Below are 19,371 nucleotides of genomic sequence, written 5' to 3'. Positions count from 1 at the left end.
TGAATAAAGTTACGAAAGGCTGCTGAGATAACAACTGCTCCCCTACAGCTGTTGCACATTAACAGCTGGAATGCCTGGCTGTATGGATGGCATATCTTTATTGTGACTGTAATAAATGGCAAGTCTGAACCACTAAAGTCTCTCCACCAGTCTACCCAGACAGCCAGGTTTTAAAAGCAGGCTATTTGAGCTGGAAGACGTAGAGATAATGCTGGCTTGCAGTTGCTGCTGCCGTTGTTACTATTGTTGTTGTCAGGCATGTGTGTGTCTCCAGATTAGATAGAAATGATTGTGGGCTCCAGTGATGATTAGATTTCACACTTGTGGTGGGAGAAAGAGAAGGAGATAGAGAAAGAAAATTGTGTTCGTGTGTGTGTGTGTGTGTGTGTGTGTGTGTGTGTGTGTGTGTGTGTGTGTGTGTGTGTGTGTGCGCGCATGCACTCCTGTTTAATGCATCTGTATCAGTCCTGAGCTGGGTTGCTGGACACAATGGATGAGACTGACTGTGAATATACTGTCTTATCGATAACCATTACAGCCAAGGTAGCACCACAGTCAGTTAAAAATGATTTATCAATACTCTCGCACAAGCGGAAACACACCCAGGCCTGATTGCCAAGTTCTTTTCTCTCATACACATAGCTAACCGCCAACTATATTCCATCTGACAACCAAAGACTACAGCTGGCTTTGCCCGGCAGCAAACACTTTCAAGAGCATCAGTCATTCGATTTAGTGTGTAGTTTAGCATGTACAGTAAAAGCAATTGCTCATCCGAGTTCTGCATGGCTGTGTCAGCCTCTAGCTAAGCCAAAACTTCTGAGGGATGGGAGAAAGAAAGGCAGAGCGAGAGAGTGGGGCAGAGGGAGATAAAAGACGGAGGGAGAGGGAGAGAGGGGAGCAAGAGAGAAGGAGAGACAAATGGGGAAAACAAGTGTGAAGGAGAGTGAAGGAGAGGGACTTCAGAGCCAATAAAACAAATCTGTGTCTTAGTCAACGTTAGAGTAGAGACTGAGAGCCTGAGGGTCCCCCTGCCCTCCTGCCTTTTTGCCTGTCGGCCCTTGCTCCACTCTGACAGACAAGAGGTGCTAAAGTGTTTTTCTTTCTCTCGTCCACCAGCCCCTTGAAAGCTACTAATACCACTGTCATGACTGTTTAAGTGTGTATGTTTGCATGCATGAGTGTGTGTCTGCTGACATTTGCTCGTCTCCAAATGTGTGTGTGTGTGTGAGTGAGCAGCAGTGTAGCAGCAATTTCTAGACTGGTATAAACCTCGGGACTCATCATTGGTGTGACCTTGCTAAACTGGGATGGGAAGTCCTGTTCGGATAAAGGGATAAAATGACGGAAAGAGGGATAAAGGAAGAGCGGAGGTGGTGACACACTTCCCATGTCTTGAATGATGAGATTTGCTGTATATCCTGGTGTTTATTTACCAGTAAAACTCGCCGTCACTGTCATCTAGTTAGTCACGGTAGCATCGGTACACCAAGTCCAACAGATCACAGCTTTCTGCTTCACGCATTTCTCTGTTGTTCTTTCATTTCTAATCACGCCCCCTCTCTCTCTCTGTCAGAGTCCCCCACTCTCTCTGTCTATCTCCCACTCGCCGTCTTGCGGATCTGGCCCCTTTCTGAAAGCTGAGTCATGTTACAACAGACAGAATAGTGTTAAATGAGCAGGGGATCGGCGCCATGTTAGATTCCCCTCCGGCAGCCACCATCTACCACCACTGAGAGCTAAAACACTGCAGACAAACAGCGACTCACAACTGCCGCTCACAGTCACATACAGCTCAATCCCTGCGTGCTTGTGTGTGTTGGTGCGTGGGTGCGTGACCGCGTACGTGTGTGTGCGTGTATGTGAGTGTCATAGAGAGAATGGGAAAGAAAAAACGGCGCACGTGTGAGTTAGTGTGTGCCCGCGTGCATGTGTGTGAGCATGTTCTTGCCCGGTGAACTATTGGAGCTATTGAGGCTATTTTATTGCAGCCTCTCTGACCTTCTGAAGACATTTTACCAAAGGGCTCTCTCACCATTCAGAGCTTTCTGACCAGAGACTGTCTCGCCATTTAAAGCAATTTTACCAAAGGCTTCTGTAGCTGTTAGGGCAGTTTTAGCAAAGGCCAGCGGGTTTCTTTGAGTTGCATTAGATGACCAAAATAGAGGACTGAAAACAAAGAGAAACTGGACCAATCAATACAGACCCCAATGAGGCATGAAGCAGCTGGCTGAAAAGAAGCTGGGGTGAGGAGCACACACACACACACACACACACACACACACACACACACACACACACACACACACTTATACACACACCCGATTGCAAGTCAGGCACACACCTTCACATACACGTCCACACACATTTGGACTCAGATACAAGAATATGTGGGGCTCATTTTTCTTTACCGATTTGCACCAGAAATAATACTAAGATTTTGTGAAGGAGCAGAGCATTTTCAACCAATTTTCACCTTGAATTTCTTTTCCCATGCTCCAAGGCCCTCAACACCAGAGGTTACAGTAAACAAGCCCAGAAAATGCTCCTATAAATAGAAATTGAAGAGAAAAATCATGAGAAAAACCCAAATGTGCTGCTTGTTGAGCACCAGAGTCATTCTAAGTTTGTAAACCCAAAAAAAAAAAAAAAGTAATTAAACAATAAATGGTTAAAAGACAGAATACAAATGGGATTTTTTTTTAAAATAAAACCCGTATATTTTTATTACTGACTTTGGAAAATTTGTGTAATAGCTGCAATAAACATCAATAGATCAGCTGATTTTCTTTTTGTTTTGAAAAAATAATGAGCCCTTAACATACACATACATACATACATACATACATACACACACACACACACACACACACACACACACACACAGCCTTAAACACAGACATACGCACAAATTGAGACACACATAATGACTTAAATGTGAAAACCCTCTCAGTGTGAGCTACAATTATGCAACAGATTAAAAACATCTGTTGAGACAAAGACATTAAAGCGAATAAACGACGCAGAACACGGCAGCCTCGCTCTACTGTGATTGAGTCACGGTGTGTGACAGTGTTTTTGTGTCCAGCTGAACTGTGCTGAGCAAGAACACTGCTAATAGAAAAGGGTTCTGGTTCCCAGGCCCGACTGGAAACAAGTTGTAGCGGCCAATCTTACCCCACTCAGCATTGCTGAGTAGATAATTGGTTGCCGGTTGCCCTCCTTGACAGAGCAGCACAACGAAGCCGATCACAGCTGATCCCAGACAATCAGGCGACCACCTGTTCAAAAACTTCCCTTTGGGAGAAGGTAACATTTCATTAGGAGCCGGCCGACTGAGCGCTTGAACGGCTTCATCCAGACAGCCGTCACCGGACTCAGCCGACCCTATGACTTCACCTGTACACAGTCTCTGGCCTCCTGCCCACCACCTGCTATCAGAACAGACTGCAATCCCCACTCCTCTGACTCCTCACTCTACTGAGGTTATTATAACTATACAATGTAAAAATCCGCTAATGAATGTACTGCAATCCACATAGCATCATCATAGACACCCATATTCATCACTACCCAGGGCTCGCTCTTTGTATTCCTCAGTTTGTCTGCACTTTGTGCTCTATACCACCTACCTATAGCTTCGGGAACTGATGTGACTCAGTGTTCAAAACGTTTTAGAGCATTTTTATCCCACTCAGTGCAACTACCTCAAAGAGCAGTACAATATGCTGTGCAATGGCCTGCAGATTGTGCTGTCTGATTGCATATGGGGCACAGTTCAGGGTGAATAAAAGTAGCAGATCTTCAGCAGACTGAATCAGCATATTTGAGCTTCATTTCCAATTTGAACTTGGACTATCTTTTTTATTTTGGGCATGTCTTTGCTTCCACGTAGATTTGTTCAACATCTTTGCCTCTTTGTCCTTCCCATCGGTACACTGGAAAATTAGGCCCAGGAATTTTTCACTCCTGTCTTTTTGTTGAGGTATTTCTTTAACTACTTTGCACACAGTAACTGAATTGGAGACATACTAGTGTTTTTCACATTTTTGCCTTTATAACTGATGTGTTTCATGACAAGTTAAATATTTTCAATAGTGTTCAGATTAAATGGCTTTTTTTTTTTTTTTTTTTTTAAAGACAACCACTTTCACCAAGTCAAGCTGTAATGTTCGTAATACTTATACTTATCAGTCCTGACTGGGTGTTGGTAGGAGGGATCGGCCTCAGCTAAAGCTGTACCTCACTGGTAACACTATTTTTCATGTTTTCTCAGCTCTGTACCAAAGAAAAGTTTCTTTGTTCAGATTTGCTGTGTTTGCTAGTGATGAGAGATGAGAGCCTGGAGCAGTGATGCTGAAGAAGGATGGATTATTACTAGCCTGAGACCAATGTAGGTCATCTTCTCTTATGCCTGACAAAAGTTCCATCATGCACCTCAGTCCAATATGTCCACCAGAGGTTGTGCTGGCTCGAAATACTATTGTCTGTTCACCTAAATAAGGAGGCTGGTTGCTATGACATTACTTTGAATCTTTCTTTCTTTCTTTTTCTTTTTTTTTTTTTTTCACAGTGTTGTCAACAAGAAAAACAACTCAATCAGATACACGATGCATAGTGTCTATGTACAAGACAATTCCTTTATAGCGCTTGTTGAATAATTCTGGTAATGGGTTAGTAATGGTATGGTAAGTTTTTTTCACATCTTACATTTACTCTAAAGTGGACATACCATTTTTAATATATACTTAATATACACTTTTTCTAAGTCTATACTGCTCAGCCTACATCTGCCCTCAACTCCACACTCCTCTCGCCTTCAGTGTTCACAACTTTGTCACTCGATTTGGCAACTTTCCAGAACCCTTTAGCACTTTTGTATCAATAACGAGCCTTAGCAACAAATGTAGCAACTTTTTGAGCAGGCATCAGCTACTTTCCCCAGCTATACTTTCATCAGCTGCAGCTTTCCAGCTCATATAACAGCTGCTGGTTATGCAAGACAAGCCTGGTTCAATCAACCGACCGGTATATGTCTGAAACATAAATGAGCTGCATTTGTGGGAGCCACTGTGATGAACCACCAAGCACTGGGTCACAGTGGTTCCCCTCCATCACCAACACTGTAGTCTAAAACTTCTAGTGCTTTCTTAGCTAATTCATTACAATTAATTAAAAGCTAATTGTTTATTTTGTTTTTCCACTATTCTGCCTTTAAAAACAGAACAAATCTTGACAAAAGAGATTTACACACTCAACAAAACACATAAGACTGTTAACTATCATAAAGCAGACTTAAATATGATCAAATGTAGCAAGCAGCCCGCCTTTCCTCTGACGGAAACATGGTTCTTGCTCCTTTTTTTTCTGTCCTGTGGTTCCCTGCTAACTGCTAACTTTAATTTTAATGAAGGCTAACCGAAACCGAAAGTTACCTAAGTACACACGGTTAGATTGATCAAGCCAAACCTTGTTGCAGTTGCAGCGGAGGACTAAATCATTTCCATCCTATGAAGGTGATCCAGGGAGACACAGGGCAGCCATTTTTTTTCTTTTCTTCTCTTTTCTGTTTTTTTTTTTTTTTTTTTTTTTTTTTTTTTGTTTGTTTTTTTGTTGGGGGGGTGGGGGTGGTATGGCTTCTAAAGGTCACACACGCCGCTCAACGGTGTGTTAAAACAGCCGTACAACCGCCCCCCAGCCCCACCGGCGGAGGCTAGACGTGGCATCCCATCCTGTGATACTTGTTCATCCACGCTCGCTCCCCCTGAGAAACGCATTTTTTTCCCCAGGGAAAAAGCTGTTTTGTGCTTCCCGGCTCCCGTAGCAGCTTGACTTCCCTATCATTACCGCTCCCTGTCTCTGTCGCTGTCTTTAAGGTGTGTACAATGGACGGGGGGGACATTTCTTGTTCAGGTTGAGAAATATAAAGAGCTATACGACCCACAAAGACAATGGCAATTGCGTGGGAAGCCATAGCTCTGGAGATCGCCTATACAGATGAGAATCAAGTTCAAGTAGTGGGTGTCCACTCCACACTCAAATTTAAGTTCCGCTGTCCCGACCTGTGTATGGTCCTGCTGGCGCGCTGCGCTGCCAGTTTCTATAGGTGAGCCGCAAATGATGCACATCATATAAGGTGCCGCAGCAGCTGTGCTTTTTCAGCTTAAGTCACCCTGTTAACTATTTATATTTGAGGTGATATTATTTATTTAATACACGAATTACTTGTACACTTTAGAGCAAACAAAACTATTACACATAGAGCTTCACCTGCAACTTTGGGGCAGTTCATTGTTATAGAGAGAAGCGTTCACTGCTGTTACTCTACTGCATCCATTGAGATTTGCACAAATTTAAAATTACTTGGCTTACACTTTTCAAGTCTTTTTTAAAAATTTAACATGTTAAATCTTATCATTCATTTTTTTCCCTCCATCCTTACAACTTGGTTAATGATGAATGACATGATTTATAATTCATCACTGTCAATAGCCAATAGGTGCTCTCTGCTTGGCTCACATCAGCACAGCAACAGTGACAGCAGGCATGGGAACATGGGAACACCAGTGTTTCCAGCCTAACCTCCTCTGTTACTGTCAGGATGTGATAGCAGCAGCTGAAGGAGTGAAAAATGGTTACGTTTCCAAGAGTGTTACGTCTGCACCGTCTGTGGTCACACATTTTTACTCTCATGAAAATGATGCAACAGCAGTCTTTAGACTATTTGATATTAATTGCTGAATGATGCTACACTTGTTGCTGCATTTCGCTTCAGCTTTTTAGTTTTTTCCTTTCTGTCTGCATGTTGTAGTTCATTGTCTACGAGCCCTGAATTAGACAAGGCTTAATGTGTTCCTTGTGTAATTGGTTCAGCCTTCCTGTTCCTTTCCTCCAGCATACAGGGGTCTAAAAAAAACAAAAAAAAAACCCCAACAACAAACAAGCCAATATTGATGCTCCAAGCTCTCCACAGATCCTTGCAGTCTGAACACCAGCACTAAACATTCATGACTTATGACATATTGTTGTTCAATGTGAAGGTCCTCTTGGTGTAATATATGGTATGCATAATGTGGCCCCTCAGCTCCCAGTTGTAATTTTTCGACTTGGTTGCCGGGCTGGTCAACAACACAGAATAAAAACAAGCACTTAATTCATGATAAACTGTGATCAGCTCGGCGCTTTGAGACAGACAGAGCCTGCTAGGACATTTAGAGGAGAAATCCAGATCAAGAGGGAGCGACTTACTGAAAGAACTCTTATTTAATTCAAGCGGCTTGAATTAAATAAGCTAACTAGGGTTGCAACATGAGCATTATTCTAATAATTGACTGATTGCTCTGTAGATTTTTTTTTTGTGATTAATAAAACCCAAGGTGACATCTTCAAATTGCTTGTTTTGTCCAACCAACAGTCCACAACTCAAAGTTGTTCAACGATATAAAAGAGACACTGATCTGAAATTAGAATCTGAAAGCAAAAAATTCCACATTTTTGCTTGATAAATTACTCACTTGATTAGTTGATCAGAATTGTTGTCAATTAATTTTGTCACAACTTCATTTAATTAAGAAATCATTTTGGCCCCGCTGTAGGCTACACATGCATAAACATTCAAGGTGAAGCAATTAAGTATATTAATTGATTAATGAGTTCACACAAAATAAATACAACTCTATTGATAACTGATCAATCGCTTGTGTAATTCTTCAAGTAAAATTGCTAAATATTTGCTGGTTCCAGCTTCCAAAATGGGTGTGTTGTTTTGTCTAATATTCTTCTATGTTTGGAAAAACAAGACATTTGAAGGCATCACTTTAGGGCTACAGGAGACCAAAAAGAGAAAACAATCTGCTGATTTATTGATAATTGAAGTAATTGTTAATTGTAGCGCTAATAAAGACACAGAAGCACTTTTTTTTTTCCGCTCGAGTTCAGTTGGAGACTGAACAGAGCTTGACCCCCATGATTAATGGCTATCCTTTAAAGCAGATGCTTTGAATTGCCATCAAACTGTGAAAGTAGATTTACTGAAAGAAAAAGCGTGAAAGTAATGAACTTAAAGCCGCTAACGAGTCATTTGGCTCTTTATGGAACCACCAGGGCCCCTGAAGCCTCACGTACCGCACAACAGAGCTATAAAGAAGGTCTTGGCTTAAAATGTGCACTGTCTGTGTCTCTGTGTGTGTACAAGTGACTGAAATGTGATTTGGAGGTGATTATTTGATTGCAGGATGCTGCTGACTTGCTCATTTCACTTGCATCAGAAGCTTCTCCCTGTTGCCATAGAGATGATTATCTTTCATAACTGACACATCCCACCCTCTCCTCATATTCAATTCAACAACTGAGAATTGTAACTGTTTAAAACAGCAAGACATTCATTAATGCAGAAAATACTCTAATTAGCTTTTTTTTTTGACAGCATGATAGAGCAATAGTCGGTGGGTTTTACGGAGGCAGAACTTAAATGAGGTTTAAAATAGAAAATGGGTTACTTGCAGTGTTGTCAGCAGCAATATTCTTTAAGATTACAGATGCAATCTTAATCTGTCCTCTATCTCTCCTTAAATGCCCCGTTTGCTATCATAATGCCTGCTCCTCATATCTGATGGCCGTGTTGTGCTTAATAACAAGCTACGACTGCAGGAGGGAGGGGTACGTTGGGAGATAAACAAATTAACAAAGCTATTCACAGCCCCTGCAACACCAGGGGGTATGGGAGGAGGGGAGAGAGGGCAGTAAAGAAAGAGAGGAGGACTGTCTTAGCTAATCACAACAGGGGGCATCCGCTGCAATCATTTAGGCACAGCATTATCTCTGCAATCATGCATCGTCCCATTGTTGTGCTAATTGGAAACCTTAATTTGAGACATAATATTATTGCCTCATTATTCGCTGGGTTATTTTTCCCCAAATTAATAAACAAGTCCCATAACTTGAACAAAGAGCGTTCAGGACTGGGAGTAATTTGAGGTGGGTACTACGAGCTGCTTCCAAACTGTCAAAAACGGAGGATTTGCTCCAAATCATCAGTGTCAGATGTGTTTAGTGAATTATGAAGAGCTATATCAAGTGTTCGAGGAGCTCACTGTTGCAGCACTGGTCACCCTGTGCCTCCACTTAGCATTTTGAGATCGGTTACCAGCTCTGTTACATGCTGAACCGTGGAAGACTGCGGCAAGCAGTGCAAAGTTTGGCTGAGCATCACGAGAAAAGATGAAGATTCAGCCAAATGTAACAGCTGCGTTAAGATGATTTTCACCAAGGGGAGGGGGCGTCTCCAACATTCTGAAATGTTTGGCTCCAGCTTGGCACGACTGTAAAGGAATATGTCATATTTTTTTTTAAATGTTGCAAACGTCTTGATTCAGTCAGCAGTATCTGCAGTAGGAAACCGACAGACAATACACACTATATTTACCAGTGATGCAGTATAATGACGTGTTAGGACAATTGATGCAACAACTTGGATGTAGGACTGTTTTCATTATCTGCCAATCTATCTAGAAATTGTCTTTTTATAACCCATTAACATTCAGTCTATAAAATGTCAGAAAATAGTAAAAAAAAAAAAAAAAAAGCAGCCATTATAGTTTCTTTAGCCTGTGGGATATCTCTGAGCAGAACACAAGACCTGACACCCCTGAGGTGTGATGCAGTCCAGGCAAACCCCAAAGATTCACCCGCCCCCCTTTGAAAGCCAAGGCCTAGGACCTTTCCCACAGCTGCAAATGAGTTGTGAGGCCAATTGCAGCTCGGACTTGGTACCAAATCGGGCCTGGTGTTTACATCCACCGACAATCAAAGACGTTTTTGGAGGAAGCAGAGATAAGACCGGATTAACAAGCAGCTACTAATGGTCGAGGGGAACCACACTGGACATTTCACAGGCCCCTCCAGCACCAGGGGCTGCTGCCCTGCTTTGACCGTTGGGTAACCTCTAGAAATGTCGGTCATGCGTTTCATGAAAACACATACAGAATAAATATCAAGATGAGATCAAAGAAAAAAAGAAATGGACTCCAACATGAGTTTTGGATTGACAGGGAGAGGATAGAACTGCCACACTCGAATGTTGAACACATAACCTCTTCACAGCTACACATCCCCCCAGATATCTCAAAGCCCCCCTTCTTCTGATGGCCTCTCCTCTACTCCAGAGACTCTTTCAAGAAAACGTGTAATTATGTGCCATGATTTTATTACTTTTAGAGATATGCTGTCATTTATAGTTGAATTCTGCAGGTTGTTTATCTATTACACTTATTAATATTTCCATAATCATTAGAAATGAGCATCAGAGCGACAGATCTTTATTCATTTGTGATTATGGTTACTTGAGTGTGAGCGAGCTGCCTACAGATTGTCCAGGCGTCTCTCTTGATTCTCTGTCCCAAAACATTCCTTATAAAAAAAAAACATTCAATGGAATACAGCTTCAGACTTCCTTTTCTAGGTGTCCTCTCTGTCTCTGCGTTGCTCCGCTAATCTCAACTTCAACAGAATCTTCACCTCCACACCTTCTTCCCCACTCCAGACACTGCCACGCTCAGTCAGCAGTTACACAGACACGCAACCAGCATAGCTTCTTCTCTGCTGCCCGGGTGAATTCAAAAGTTAAAACTGGCTTCTCTATCCAAACGTGATTCTTAAGTTTCTGCTTTTACCAGTAAAAGTTCGCACTATTTTTGTTTATTCCCCTGCTGCATATTTCCTTTAATCTATTCCTTCACTGTAGCATCACTGTGTGTGTAGTTTGTTGTGCCGTTGTTGTGTCAGTCTTTGTAAGCAATGTGTAGTAATAAATGTTTTTAAGTATAGTCATTGCCTTTGTTTTCTGTAACTTACTTTCAGTCACTTTATGTATCCGACTCCTGTGTTTCTTGTTGTATCAAGTTATTTCTTTCTTCTTTCTTATTTTGTGCATGATTGACACTCCTGACTGATCACCAGGGGAAACAGTTATTAGTTTTATTGTGCTGACGCTGAAATTATATCGCTAGTTGAATAATTAAAATGGTTCTGCATGATAATTCAGATTAATGCCATATTTCCCCAAATTGAGCTAATTTTCCCTACATAATGAAATCAAATAGTTTTTTTTGTGTGTATGACCAGAACTCCAAAAGCTAGAGATATTATAACAAAGAAAATCAAATCCTCACAGACACTGGCACAATGTTTGAAAATTTGAAAACTGGCTTAAATGATTAGTAAACTGTCAAAATAGTTTCTGTTTTAAGTCAGCATGTGGTTACACATGAATAAAAGAAAATTTAAAAAAAATTGTTTTCCTTACTGAGGAACATTTTCAATGTGTATAAAATAATAAAAATATGTACAATATAACAACTGCTTACCAAAGTAGAATAGAATAATAAATAGGAGCTGATTATATCTGGAATAAAGTAAAATTCATTATCATATTTTGAAAAAGGAATAAATTAATTTTGTTTTGTATTGCATTATTTATGATAATAAGAATGAATCTTCAATAAGAACCTGATTTAATGAGAGGCGGACTCAAAATCAATACGTACAGAAAAAGTCAGCATGGCTTTTATTTGATGAAGATGAAAAAGCAAGGGAGTGTTTTTTTTTGTCTCTCCTCCTGTCAGTGGCTTTTAATTAATTCATTAAAATTACTGAATCATTATGTAATGAGAGAACCTAATCATCTGGTGGCCTGTGTCTCAACCTCTCCCCCCAGACAAAGACATTAAGTCCATGACCACTTTAATCTTGCTATTTGAATATCTTTGATTTACAGGCGAACATATCATCTATGCTTACATCCCATACATCTTGGTGCAGTTGCCATGGTAATGTCAACATGAAGATCAATCATTACCAAGCAGGAGTGGAGCATGACACCAATTAAAAGGTGATGTCGTCTCCAAGTCATCACTCACACTCCTCACTAATGCACTAATTACCGGGGCCGGGACATTAATGGAATAGCATGGTTCAGCCTGGGGATTAATCTGCATGGATTCGCCAGTGCGCGTGCATGTGTGTGTGTGTGTGTGTGTGTGTGTGTGTGTGTGTGTGTGTGAGTGTGAGACGTCTGTCTGTGACGTGTGTGTGTTCGTGGATGTATGCGTGGGTGTGTGTGTGTGTGTGATTAATGCGAACCCCCGCCTGCTCCGGCGTGACCTTGAGCACCACCACAGGAGGGAAATGAACTGGCTGGGTGGAGGGTTGGGTTATCTGCACTAGGGGCGGTGAAGGGGAGACGATGCGCTGGGGTGGAGGGCCGGGCCAAGGTTGAGGATGAACAGGGAATTGGTGCAATTGGAGGGGATCGATGAATAAATTTAGTATTTGACTTTGACAAACTGCGCTGATGATCTTCCAGACTGCAGGACAACTCCCGAAACTTTCTCGATTTTAAAGATCCAAATTATTTCTAAGTTAGTATCAGTCATAAAAGCTGGAGTTCATCTGCATTCATGAGTGGCTCAGAAATATGGTGCTTACTCAAGCAATGCTGCAATATAAAATACTCCATTACAAGTAAAATCCTGCAGTGAAAATGTCACTTAAGTAAAAGTATGTAAGTATTATTAGCAAGACAGATTTAAAAGTATGAAAAGTAAAAGAACTCCTAATGAAAGAAAAACACCTCTGCAAGTGTAATGAACTACTCCATATACAGCTGGGCAGTTTAATCTGTAACAGGGCATCGTATTCATTCTATGTTCTATATATAAAACCCTGGCAACTGAAGCTGTCACATAGGAATAGTGGAATTTTTAAAGTACAATATTTCCCTCTGAACTTTTGTCGTGTAGATGTTTATCAGCTTTAATTTAACTTATGTTTATTTGCAAAAGAAGAAGACAAAACCAAAGCAATTTATAAATAATCACTGTTGAAATTTGTAGAGGTGTGATAAAACAAAATAAAAAGAGAGTAAGTAATAAGGCCTCACCTTTAAACAAATGAAAAATTAAATAAATTATTTTAAAAAAACAAGATAAACAAATATAAAATGTAAACATAAAAAAAGCACAATGAAGTCATAAACCAAGACAAAGCAGGCCGGATTAATATAATAAGAACAAAGTGGCAGAAGAGTAATAAGGTGAATGTATGAGTTTGTGTAGCTCTCAATGTGTGTGTGTGTGTGTGTGTGTGAGCGAGAGAGAGAGAGAAAAAACAGTGCATGAGTTAGTAGCACTTTTTGGATGTGTGTGTTCATCACAGAATAATTACCAGTTGGTGTGCTTTGGTCTAGAACAGCTAATTTAAATTTTCGAATACCCCACAGAGGGTCACATTTGAAAAACATTACCTGCTGCTTTTAAAGCCCACTCCTTTAAAGTAAGGGTGTAAAATTTTCAGCAGTCCTGATTTTATCCCTATTGATTTCCTTCTCTGTTTTTCTTTTTTTTCTTTTTTTTTTTTGGTTAGTTTTTTTTTTCACCCTTTGATGCCTGCAACATTCTGTATGTGTATAAAAATTGCTGTTAGACTTTGTTTGTGTATTCTTTATTGATTCCGTTTTGAATTAATTAGGCAGTCTCTTGACAAGCTTCCCAATTTCCTTGCTCCTCTAGCAATCTGTTTTGAAAATGTTCATTCCTTGAATAAAATCTGAACAAACAAAGCAGAAACTTCTTGAGCTGTCACACATGACAACCCTGCACTGTTGGCTGATGTGCTCTGTAACTCACCGATGACGTATGTGAGCAGCAGGGCCAGGGTGAGGGTGAGGAGGGACGCGGACAGGGCCGTGCACTTCCAGTTGCAGCAGCGGTGAGGCTTGTTGAAGGTAAACAGTGGTCTGGTCACGCTGCTGCGAGGGAGGGGCCGTGGTGGAGGGGAGTACACTGTCCCAGAGGTCAGGGGGTAACCCTGCCCTGCCCCTGACAGTAGAGCTGAAGAACCAGAGCCTTGTTTGAACAGGAAGTGTCTGTGGGACAAACACACACACAGAAAAAAAAAATTAATCTAACCTGGAACTGTTCGCTGAGCCCCATGCTACACCTGTCATCCGCGCGGCACAATGCAGATTACAGTGATAATGGTGAAAATTGTTAGTAACATTTGAAACAAAGAGATCTTGATTTGCGACAGAGGCAGACAAAAGCAGGCTTCTGATTTCTAACCGGCAACCGTTGATTTTGTCGGCTGTAATGACAACCGTCACTGGCAGAGTTGATCACCTCTAACTAGCTAGCCAATTAAGCCGACGTTAGCTTCAGGAGTTTGCTTAAAACACTGTCTCTGGCTGATTTTTTAATGCTTACAGTTGACTTAGTCCAAAAGGAGATCTATAAAAAGCGCTCTGAGGCTACATACTGTTCACAATATAGGACTAAAAGACTGCGGCTAATGGCTAAATGTGGCATCCTCACCCCTCTATTAATCAAATAGAAGGTGTGGAAATAAAGAAGCATGTAGCATTCTCTTGTTGTGTTGAGCTAATTAGTTCTACAAAGTAAAAGGAAAAATATAAAACTCTTATTTCCTTCCTGTTTGGAGAAGTCAGCTGTTTAGCTTACTTCTAGGCTAATGTCTGTTTTCACTTTTGACATTAAAAGGGGAAAAGCAGTAAAGATGAGGATTAAACAGTGTGCTTGGCAAAATTTACAGTATCTCAAGTAACACTGACAGGGGTTGCTGGAGTGCAAACTTCCTTAAATTAAATGCAGAGAGATACAGAGCTGCTAATTACCCTAAACTCTGACATACTGAGCAGTGAGCTGTGGTGAACCTGTAACCTCACAATCATGTAGTTAATGGTGTACTGTACTCCTTGGCCTTGGGAGAAATGCTTGGTTATTGTAAACTAGGTAGCCATACATGCTACCAGTTGCAGCTCACGTTAAAGCAGACAGGTTTGGTCTTGGGTTTTGGGTTTAGAAAAGGTAATGAAAAAATGACACCATCCTCTGAACTATTTAAACACACTATCACTTTCACTACAGCCCCCTGAACTTTGCTTGTGCTGCTTGTAATGAGGAGAAATCCAAAACTCGTCAGACCTGCCTGTTTACGGTTGAAAAGCTATGATTGGACGATCGCTGTTCTCGGGAGTTGTATAGAGGACGGTCAATTAATGGCTGTTTTTATCTTAGGAGCAGGAAGCCGTTTTCGCATTGTGTCCCACAAACTACTTGCCATCTGGGACCACTTCTTGTGTCTCTCTAAAGTAGATTATGGTGTGAAGATGGAAACAATCACAGTTACTATGCAGGCCTATCTAGGATAGTGGTTCAATTAGCTTTGCACAGCACAGACATCATCTTTTCTCAGGTATCTGGTATCTTATTCTGATTCTATTTATGCAAATCTGCACTCGGTGGAATTCAGTCTCACTCTAAAGTATGCCTGACTGAAACTCATTTAAATGGCCCCCAAGGTGGGAGATTTTAGAAGAGACCCCCTTTTCCTGCTATTTTTTAAATGATGCTTACAGGCTGGCTCAGGATTCAGGTATCACACACATGACAGACTGTTCCACCTTGCAACTGCATGAAAGTCCTACTAAAGCTCACTTGTCTAGAAGTATGTAATTCAGTTAAAGCCTTAATATACCACATGTTTGGCCACATTTGTGTGCTTTTAATTTAAGTGCTCTCTCTAACTTGCAAGTAATGCATCATCAAAGATTAAGCCAGAAAGCTAATCAAGGAAGAAAAGTAGTTTAAGGAAGTCCCTAAGCACCATGATTCCACTTGCAATTTATATTCTGTTCCACCATAAATTCAGCAGGGTGAGCAGTATGTGACAAATGTAAAGCACAGACACTATTCATATTTAGCACACTATAACCAGTTAAACAATAGAAAACAGCCACAAAATGCTTGCTACAAACTGCTCTGCAATATACCCACAACACACTACGGCTGATACAGTCATGCAATATTAAACCATAATCTCATATCCAGCCTAAGCCCTTCATCAGAGAGGAAGCCCAAATTTGACAAAAAAAAAAAAAAAAAAGGCACAGTGTCTGTCTGGTGCAACACTATGAGCAGCTACTGTAATGCAGAGCAGCACTCATATGAAGGAGAATGAAAAAGCCCTGGCAGCCAAGGATCAATGACTTACCTATTCCTTTTTTAACTCATCAAAGCGACTACTTAAGTTATACGACTGTATTAGTTAAACGAAGATGAGGTTCATTTTCATTATGAAAAAGAGCGCGTTAGATGGCAGATGATGATAGGAACCTAAACTGAAGGGCAATTAATCTAGGTAGCATTTCATCTATATTGTGTTTGGATAATGGAGGGCAAGGGTTGGAGGGTGTCATTTGAGGAAGCAGAAATATCGGGGCTAGGAAATTATGCAATTTTGGAAAGTGGAGCTGGGCAGGCAATTATAAGCAGTTCCAGTGCGTTCTGGCCACACTGACTTCCATCAAAAAATGAACAAAGGCTGCTGGTGTAGGGAAACAAAGCATGGGTATGCTGGAGAAAACATCAGAAGCGAAGAACAGGTATGACTCATTGTTTTTTCCCTTCAGTGTGTGTGTGTGTATGTGTTTGTATTTTCCATAACAAAAAAATATCTTGAAGCTGCTGGAATTCTCTGACAGCAATGATTGCCCTAGGTTACTGTGTGCTCTCCGGGGGTTAATACCGGCTGTGAGTGTGATATGTCGGGGCAGACGTGCGGCTTGCCAGAGTGCTATTCTGTCCGTGCAGCGGCAGGTGTGAGGTCACAGGCTGCTGGTAGGATCGCGGTCTCTGAAGGACCCTCAGAGGACAGGCCATTAAAGTGGGGCCAGACAGCAGACTGACAGTGTCGCTGGACACCAGACTGCACCCGCCTTACACCTCGTCCATTTGCCCTCATGCACGGCAAAAACACATCCATCTTCTGAAGTCATTTTATCTCATGTTCTGCCTTGAAGACAGATTGTGGTTAAAAGCAGGAGCAAAAATTCTACAAATGGTTAGAGAGTTTCAAGAATTTTTTTTTGCTGGAAATGAGTTTGAGTATCATGATGCATGACAGAATGAAGCTGATCATAGCATTTGTGTCATGCAAATTACAGGAAAATGTGTGAAACAAGATCATTTGCATAGGAGATTTGAGAATTTATTAGCTATTATCTTATTTCTATAGGACTTTTCAAACATAGAAGCAATTCAAAAGGGAAAACATGCATTGGAGCAATATTAAGAAATACAAAAAAGAACAAAAATAAAATCAATTCATTTAGACAAAATGAAAACAGACAAAAATAGGACAGGAGGAACAGTTTCAGTGTAGAAAGAAAATCTCACGCCACTGACTGGGATTTTTTCATTTAATTTTTGCTTGTTTCAGACTCATTTATTTACTTAATTTGCAATATGATGGATAGTGTTTGTTACTGACATGTCTTTTTTTTTAAAATCTGTTTTCCTTCTTCACTTAAATTCCATCTCTTTTGATTTTGACAGTCATCTTTACTCTGTTTCTCTCTTTTCGTGTTTGTCTAAAACGCGGCCCCGTGGCTGAGACAGATGACATCCATCCCTCTCTGTCTGTCTCCCTTCCTCTCTCCATCCACCCATCCAGCGTCTGCTGAAGGCTGTGAGTCAGATGGGGGACACAGGAGGCTGCACATGGAGCAAGCACACACCTAAGGGTCAATGGTAGTTCAACTCTGAAAGGCCAGAGATAAACTTAGGACAACCACACACACACACACACACACACACACACACACACACACACACACACACACACACACACACACACACACACACACATGAAGATACATAGCTTGTCTCAGAGATGCCTGCACAAGACCAGCATACACAAAAGGATGTCAAATACAGGTGAGCATTTTCACATTTTTGAGGCCAGTACACAGGTCGAGTCCACAGCGATGCTTTTATTGCTCTGCTGAAGGTGCGTTATAGCAAAAGGGATCAGAATCCAGCTGAAGAAATTGCATTTGTCAACGCTTGTGCAACTCTATTCTTCTTGTGTGGCACTTTTAAAAATTCTTCACTGTTCTTCCTGGCTCCCTGCCTTTGATCTTGCCAGACAATATCCAGGGGCGACGCCCATGAAGCTCTGAATTCATATCAGAGGGCAGATTTCCCCGGAGACAGGAAGAAAATGAGAGTTCCCGCTCCGCAGGAGGTCGGAGTCTACGGCCCAGGGGCTGTCTCTACCTGGATATGTGTGAATGACTGTGTATGTGTATGTGCGTGCGTGTGTGTGGAGACCTTCGTGCACAGGTACATACAGATTTATAGTATGTCTGTTTAGGAGTTGCTTTCAGTGTGTAGCTGCAGATGCACACAGTGTATGATTCAAGTAGTCTCATCTCTCAACGATAAGAGGAAGAGGAGAAGGCAGGGCACCAGTCAATTTATTACAGTCCCAACATTTGTTATGCCTCTTAACACACCCAGTGTGAGATCCAGTTAGATATATCGAATATCCATATCTGCATCCTTCCACTTACACAAGCTGCCCTCTCCAGAAACATAACGGATATGCAGCTGAATAGGAAATCTATGCACACTTCAAACAATCTTAATCTCAGTTGACGCAACGTCAATACATTTCAATACAGATTCATCAAATACGCATCAAGGAAAATGGAAGTGTTCTTGACAACAAGAGATATCATCCATTTTTTTTTGCCATCTTGAATAAGGTCATAGCATTACTTATAATTCTGTTGGCATGAGCCCCCGCGTCAAGTTTGTAAATACTTGATAAATCTTTAATCTCACGCCTCAGATTGAGCTGATAGCAGCATCAGGGTAAGAGTAGGAAAATATAAAATCATTATAGTATTAGTAAATCTGATAATATGGAAGAGAAGAGCAAGAGAGGAGGGTGCTTGAATATTAAATCCAACCCAAAATAGTTACGCAGTGAAGACTTTTTTTTTGCCCCCCCCCCCACCCCAAAAGCCAAATAGGAAAGAGCCAATAATATCTGAATTATGTTACGAAGGGACACTATTCTATTGACTATGAATATGATTACATTTTATGGTTCAGAACTAATAGTGCACTATCAAATGAAACTTATTTGACTATAAAGTCCCAAATGCAAAAATGTATTACTACAAAAAGCCACCATCCAATATACAGAGCCACTGCGGAAATTGTGTTTTATAATCACATCTCTCTTTGGGAGAGAGTTCTTTATGTTCAGCAAATATTGTTTGAGCAATTCGAAGAAAAAAAAACAAAAAAAAAACGTATATTTTTGTTTATGGTGGATTTTCATTTAAAGCACACACACATAGATAAGTCATGTAATTACAATGCACTTCTGACAAGTCTTTCACATTGATACACATGTCTCGTCAATGATTAATTTAAATTGTCACTGAATCTAATTTTATTCTTCCTTTCCTTTAAATGAGGTAAGATCTAATTATGGCCTAATGCA

The 19,371-nt window shown here is 40.9% G+C and overlaps 1 protein-coding gene across 1 annotated transcript in view; it reads right to left on the bottom strand.

Moving 5' to 3' along the window:
• The window catches only part of LOC111226769 (teneurin-1-like), a 155,255-nt gene that overhangs the window by 95,204 nt on the left and 40,680 nt on the right, over window positions 1–19,371 (bottom strand). The window contains 1 exon segment of the mRNA XM_022752080.1: window positions 13,683–13,921. Coding sequence (XP_022607801.1) covers window positions 13,683–13,921 — 239 coding nt within the window.

Source organism: Seriola dumerili, unplaced genomic scaffold (genome assembly GCF_002260705.1).
Source record: "Seriola dumerili isolate Sdu_G_001 unplaced genomic scaffold, Sdu_1.0 BDQW01000161.1, whole genome shotgun sequence".
NCBI lineage: Eukaryota > Metazoa > Chordata > Actinopteri > Carangiformes > Carangidae > Seriola > Seriola dumerili.
Note: the sequence above shows the minus strand (reverse complement) of the source record. Positions and strands in the feature narration are given on the sequence as shown.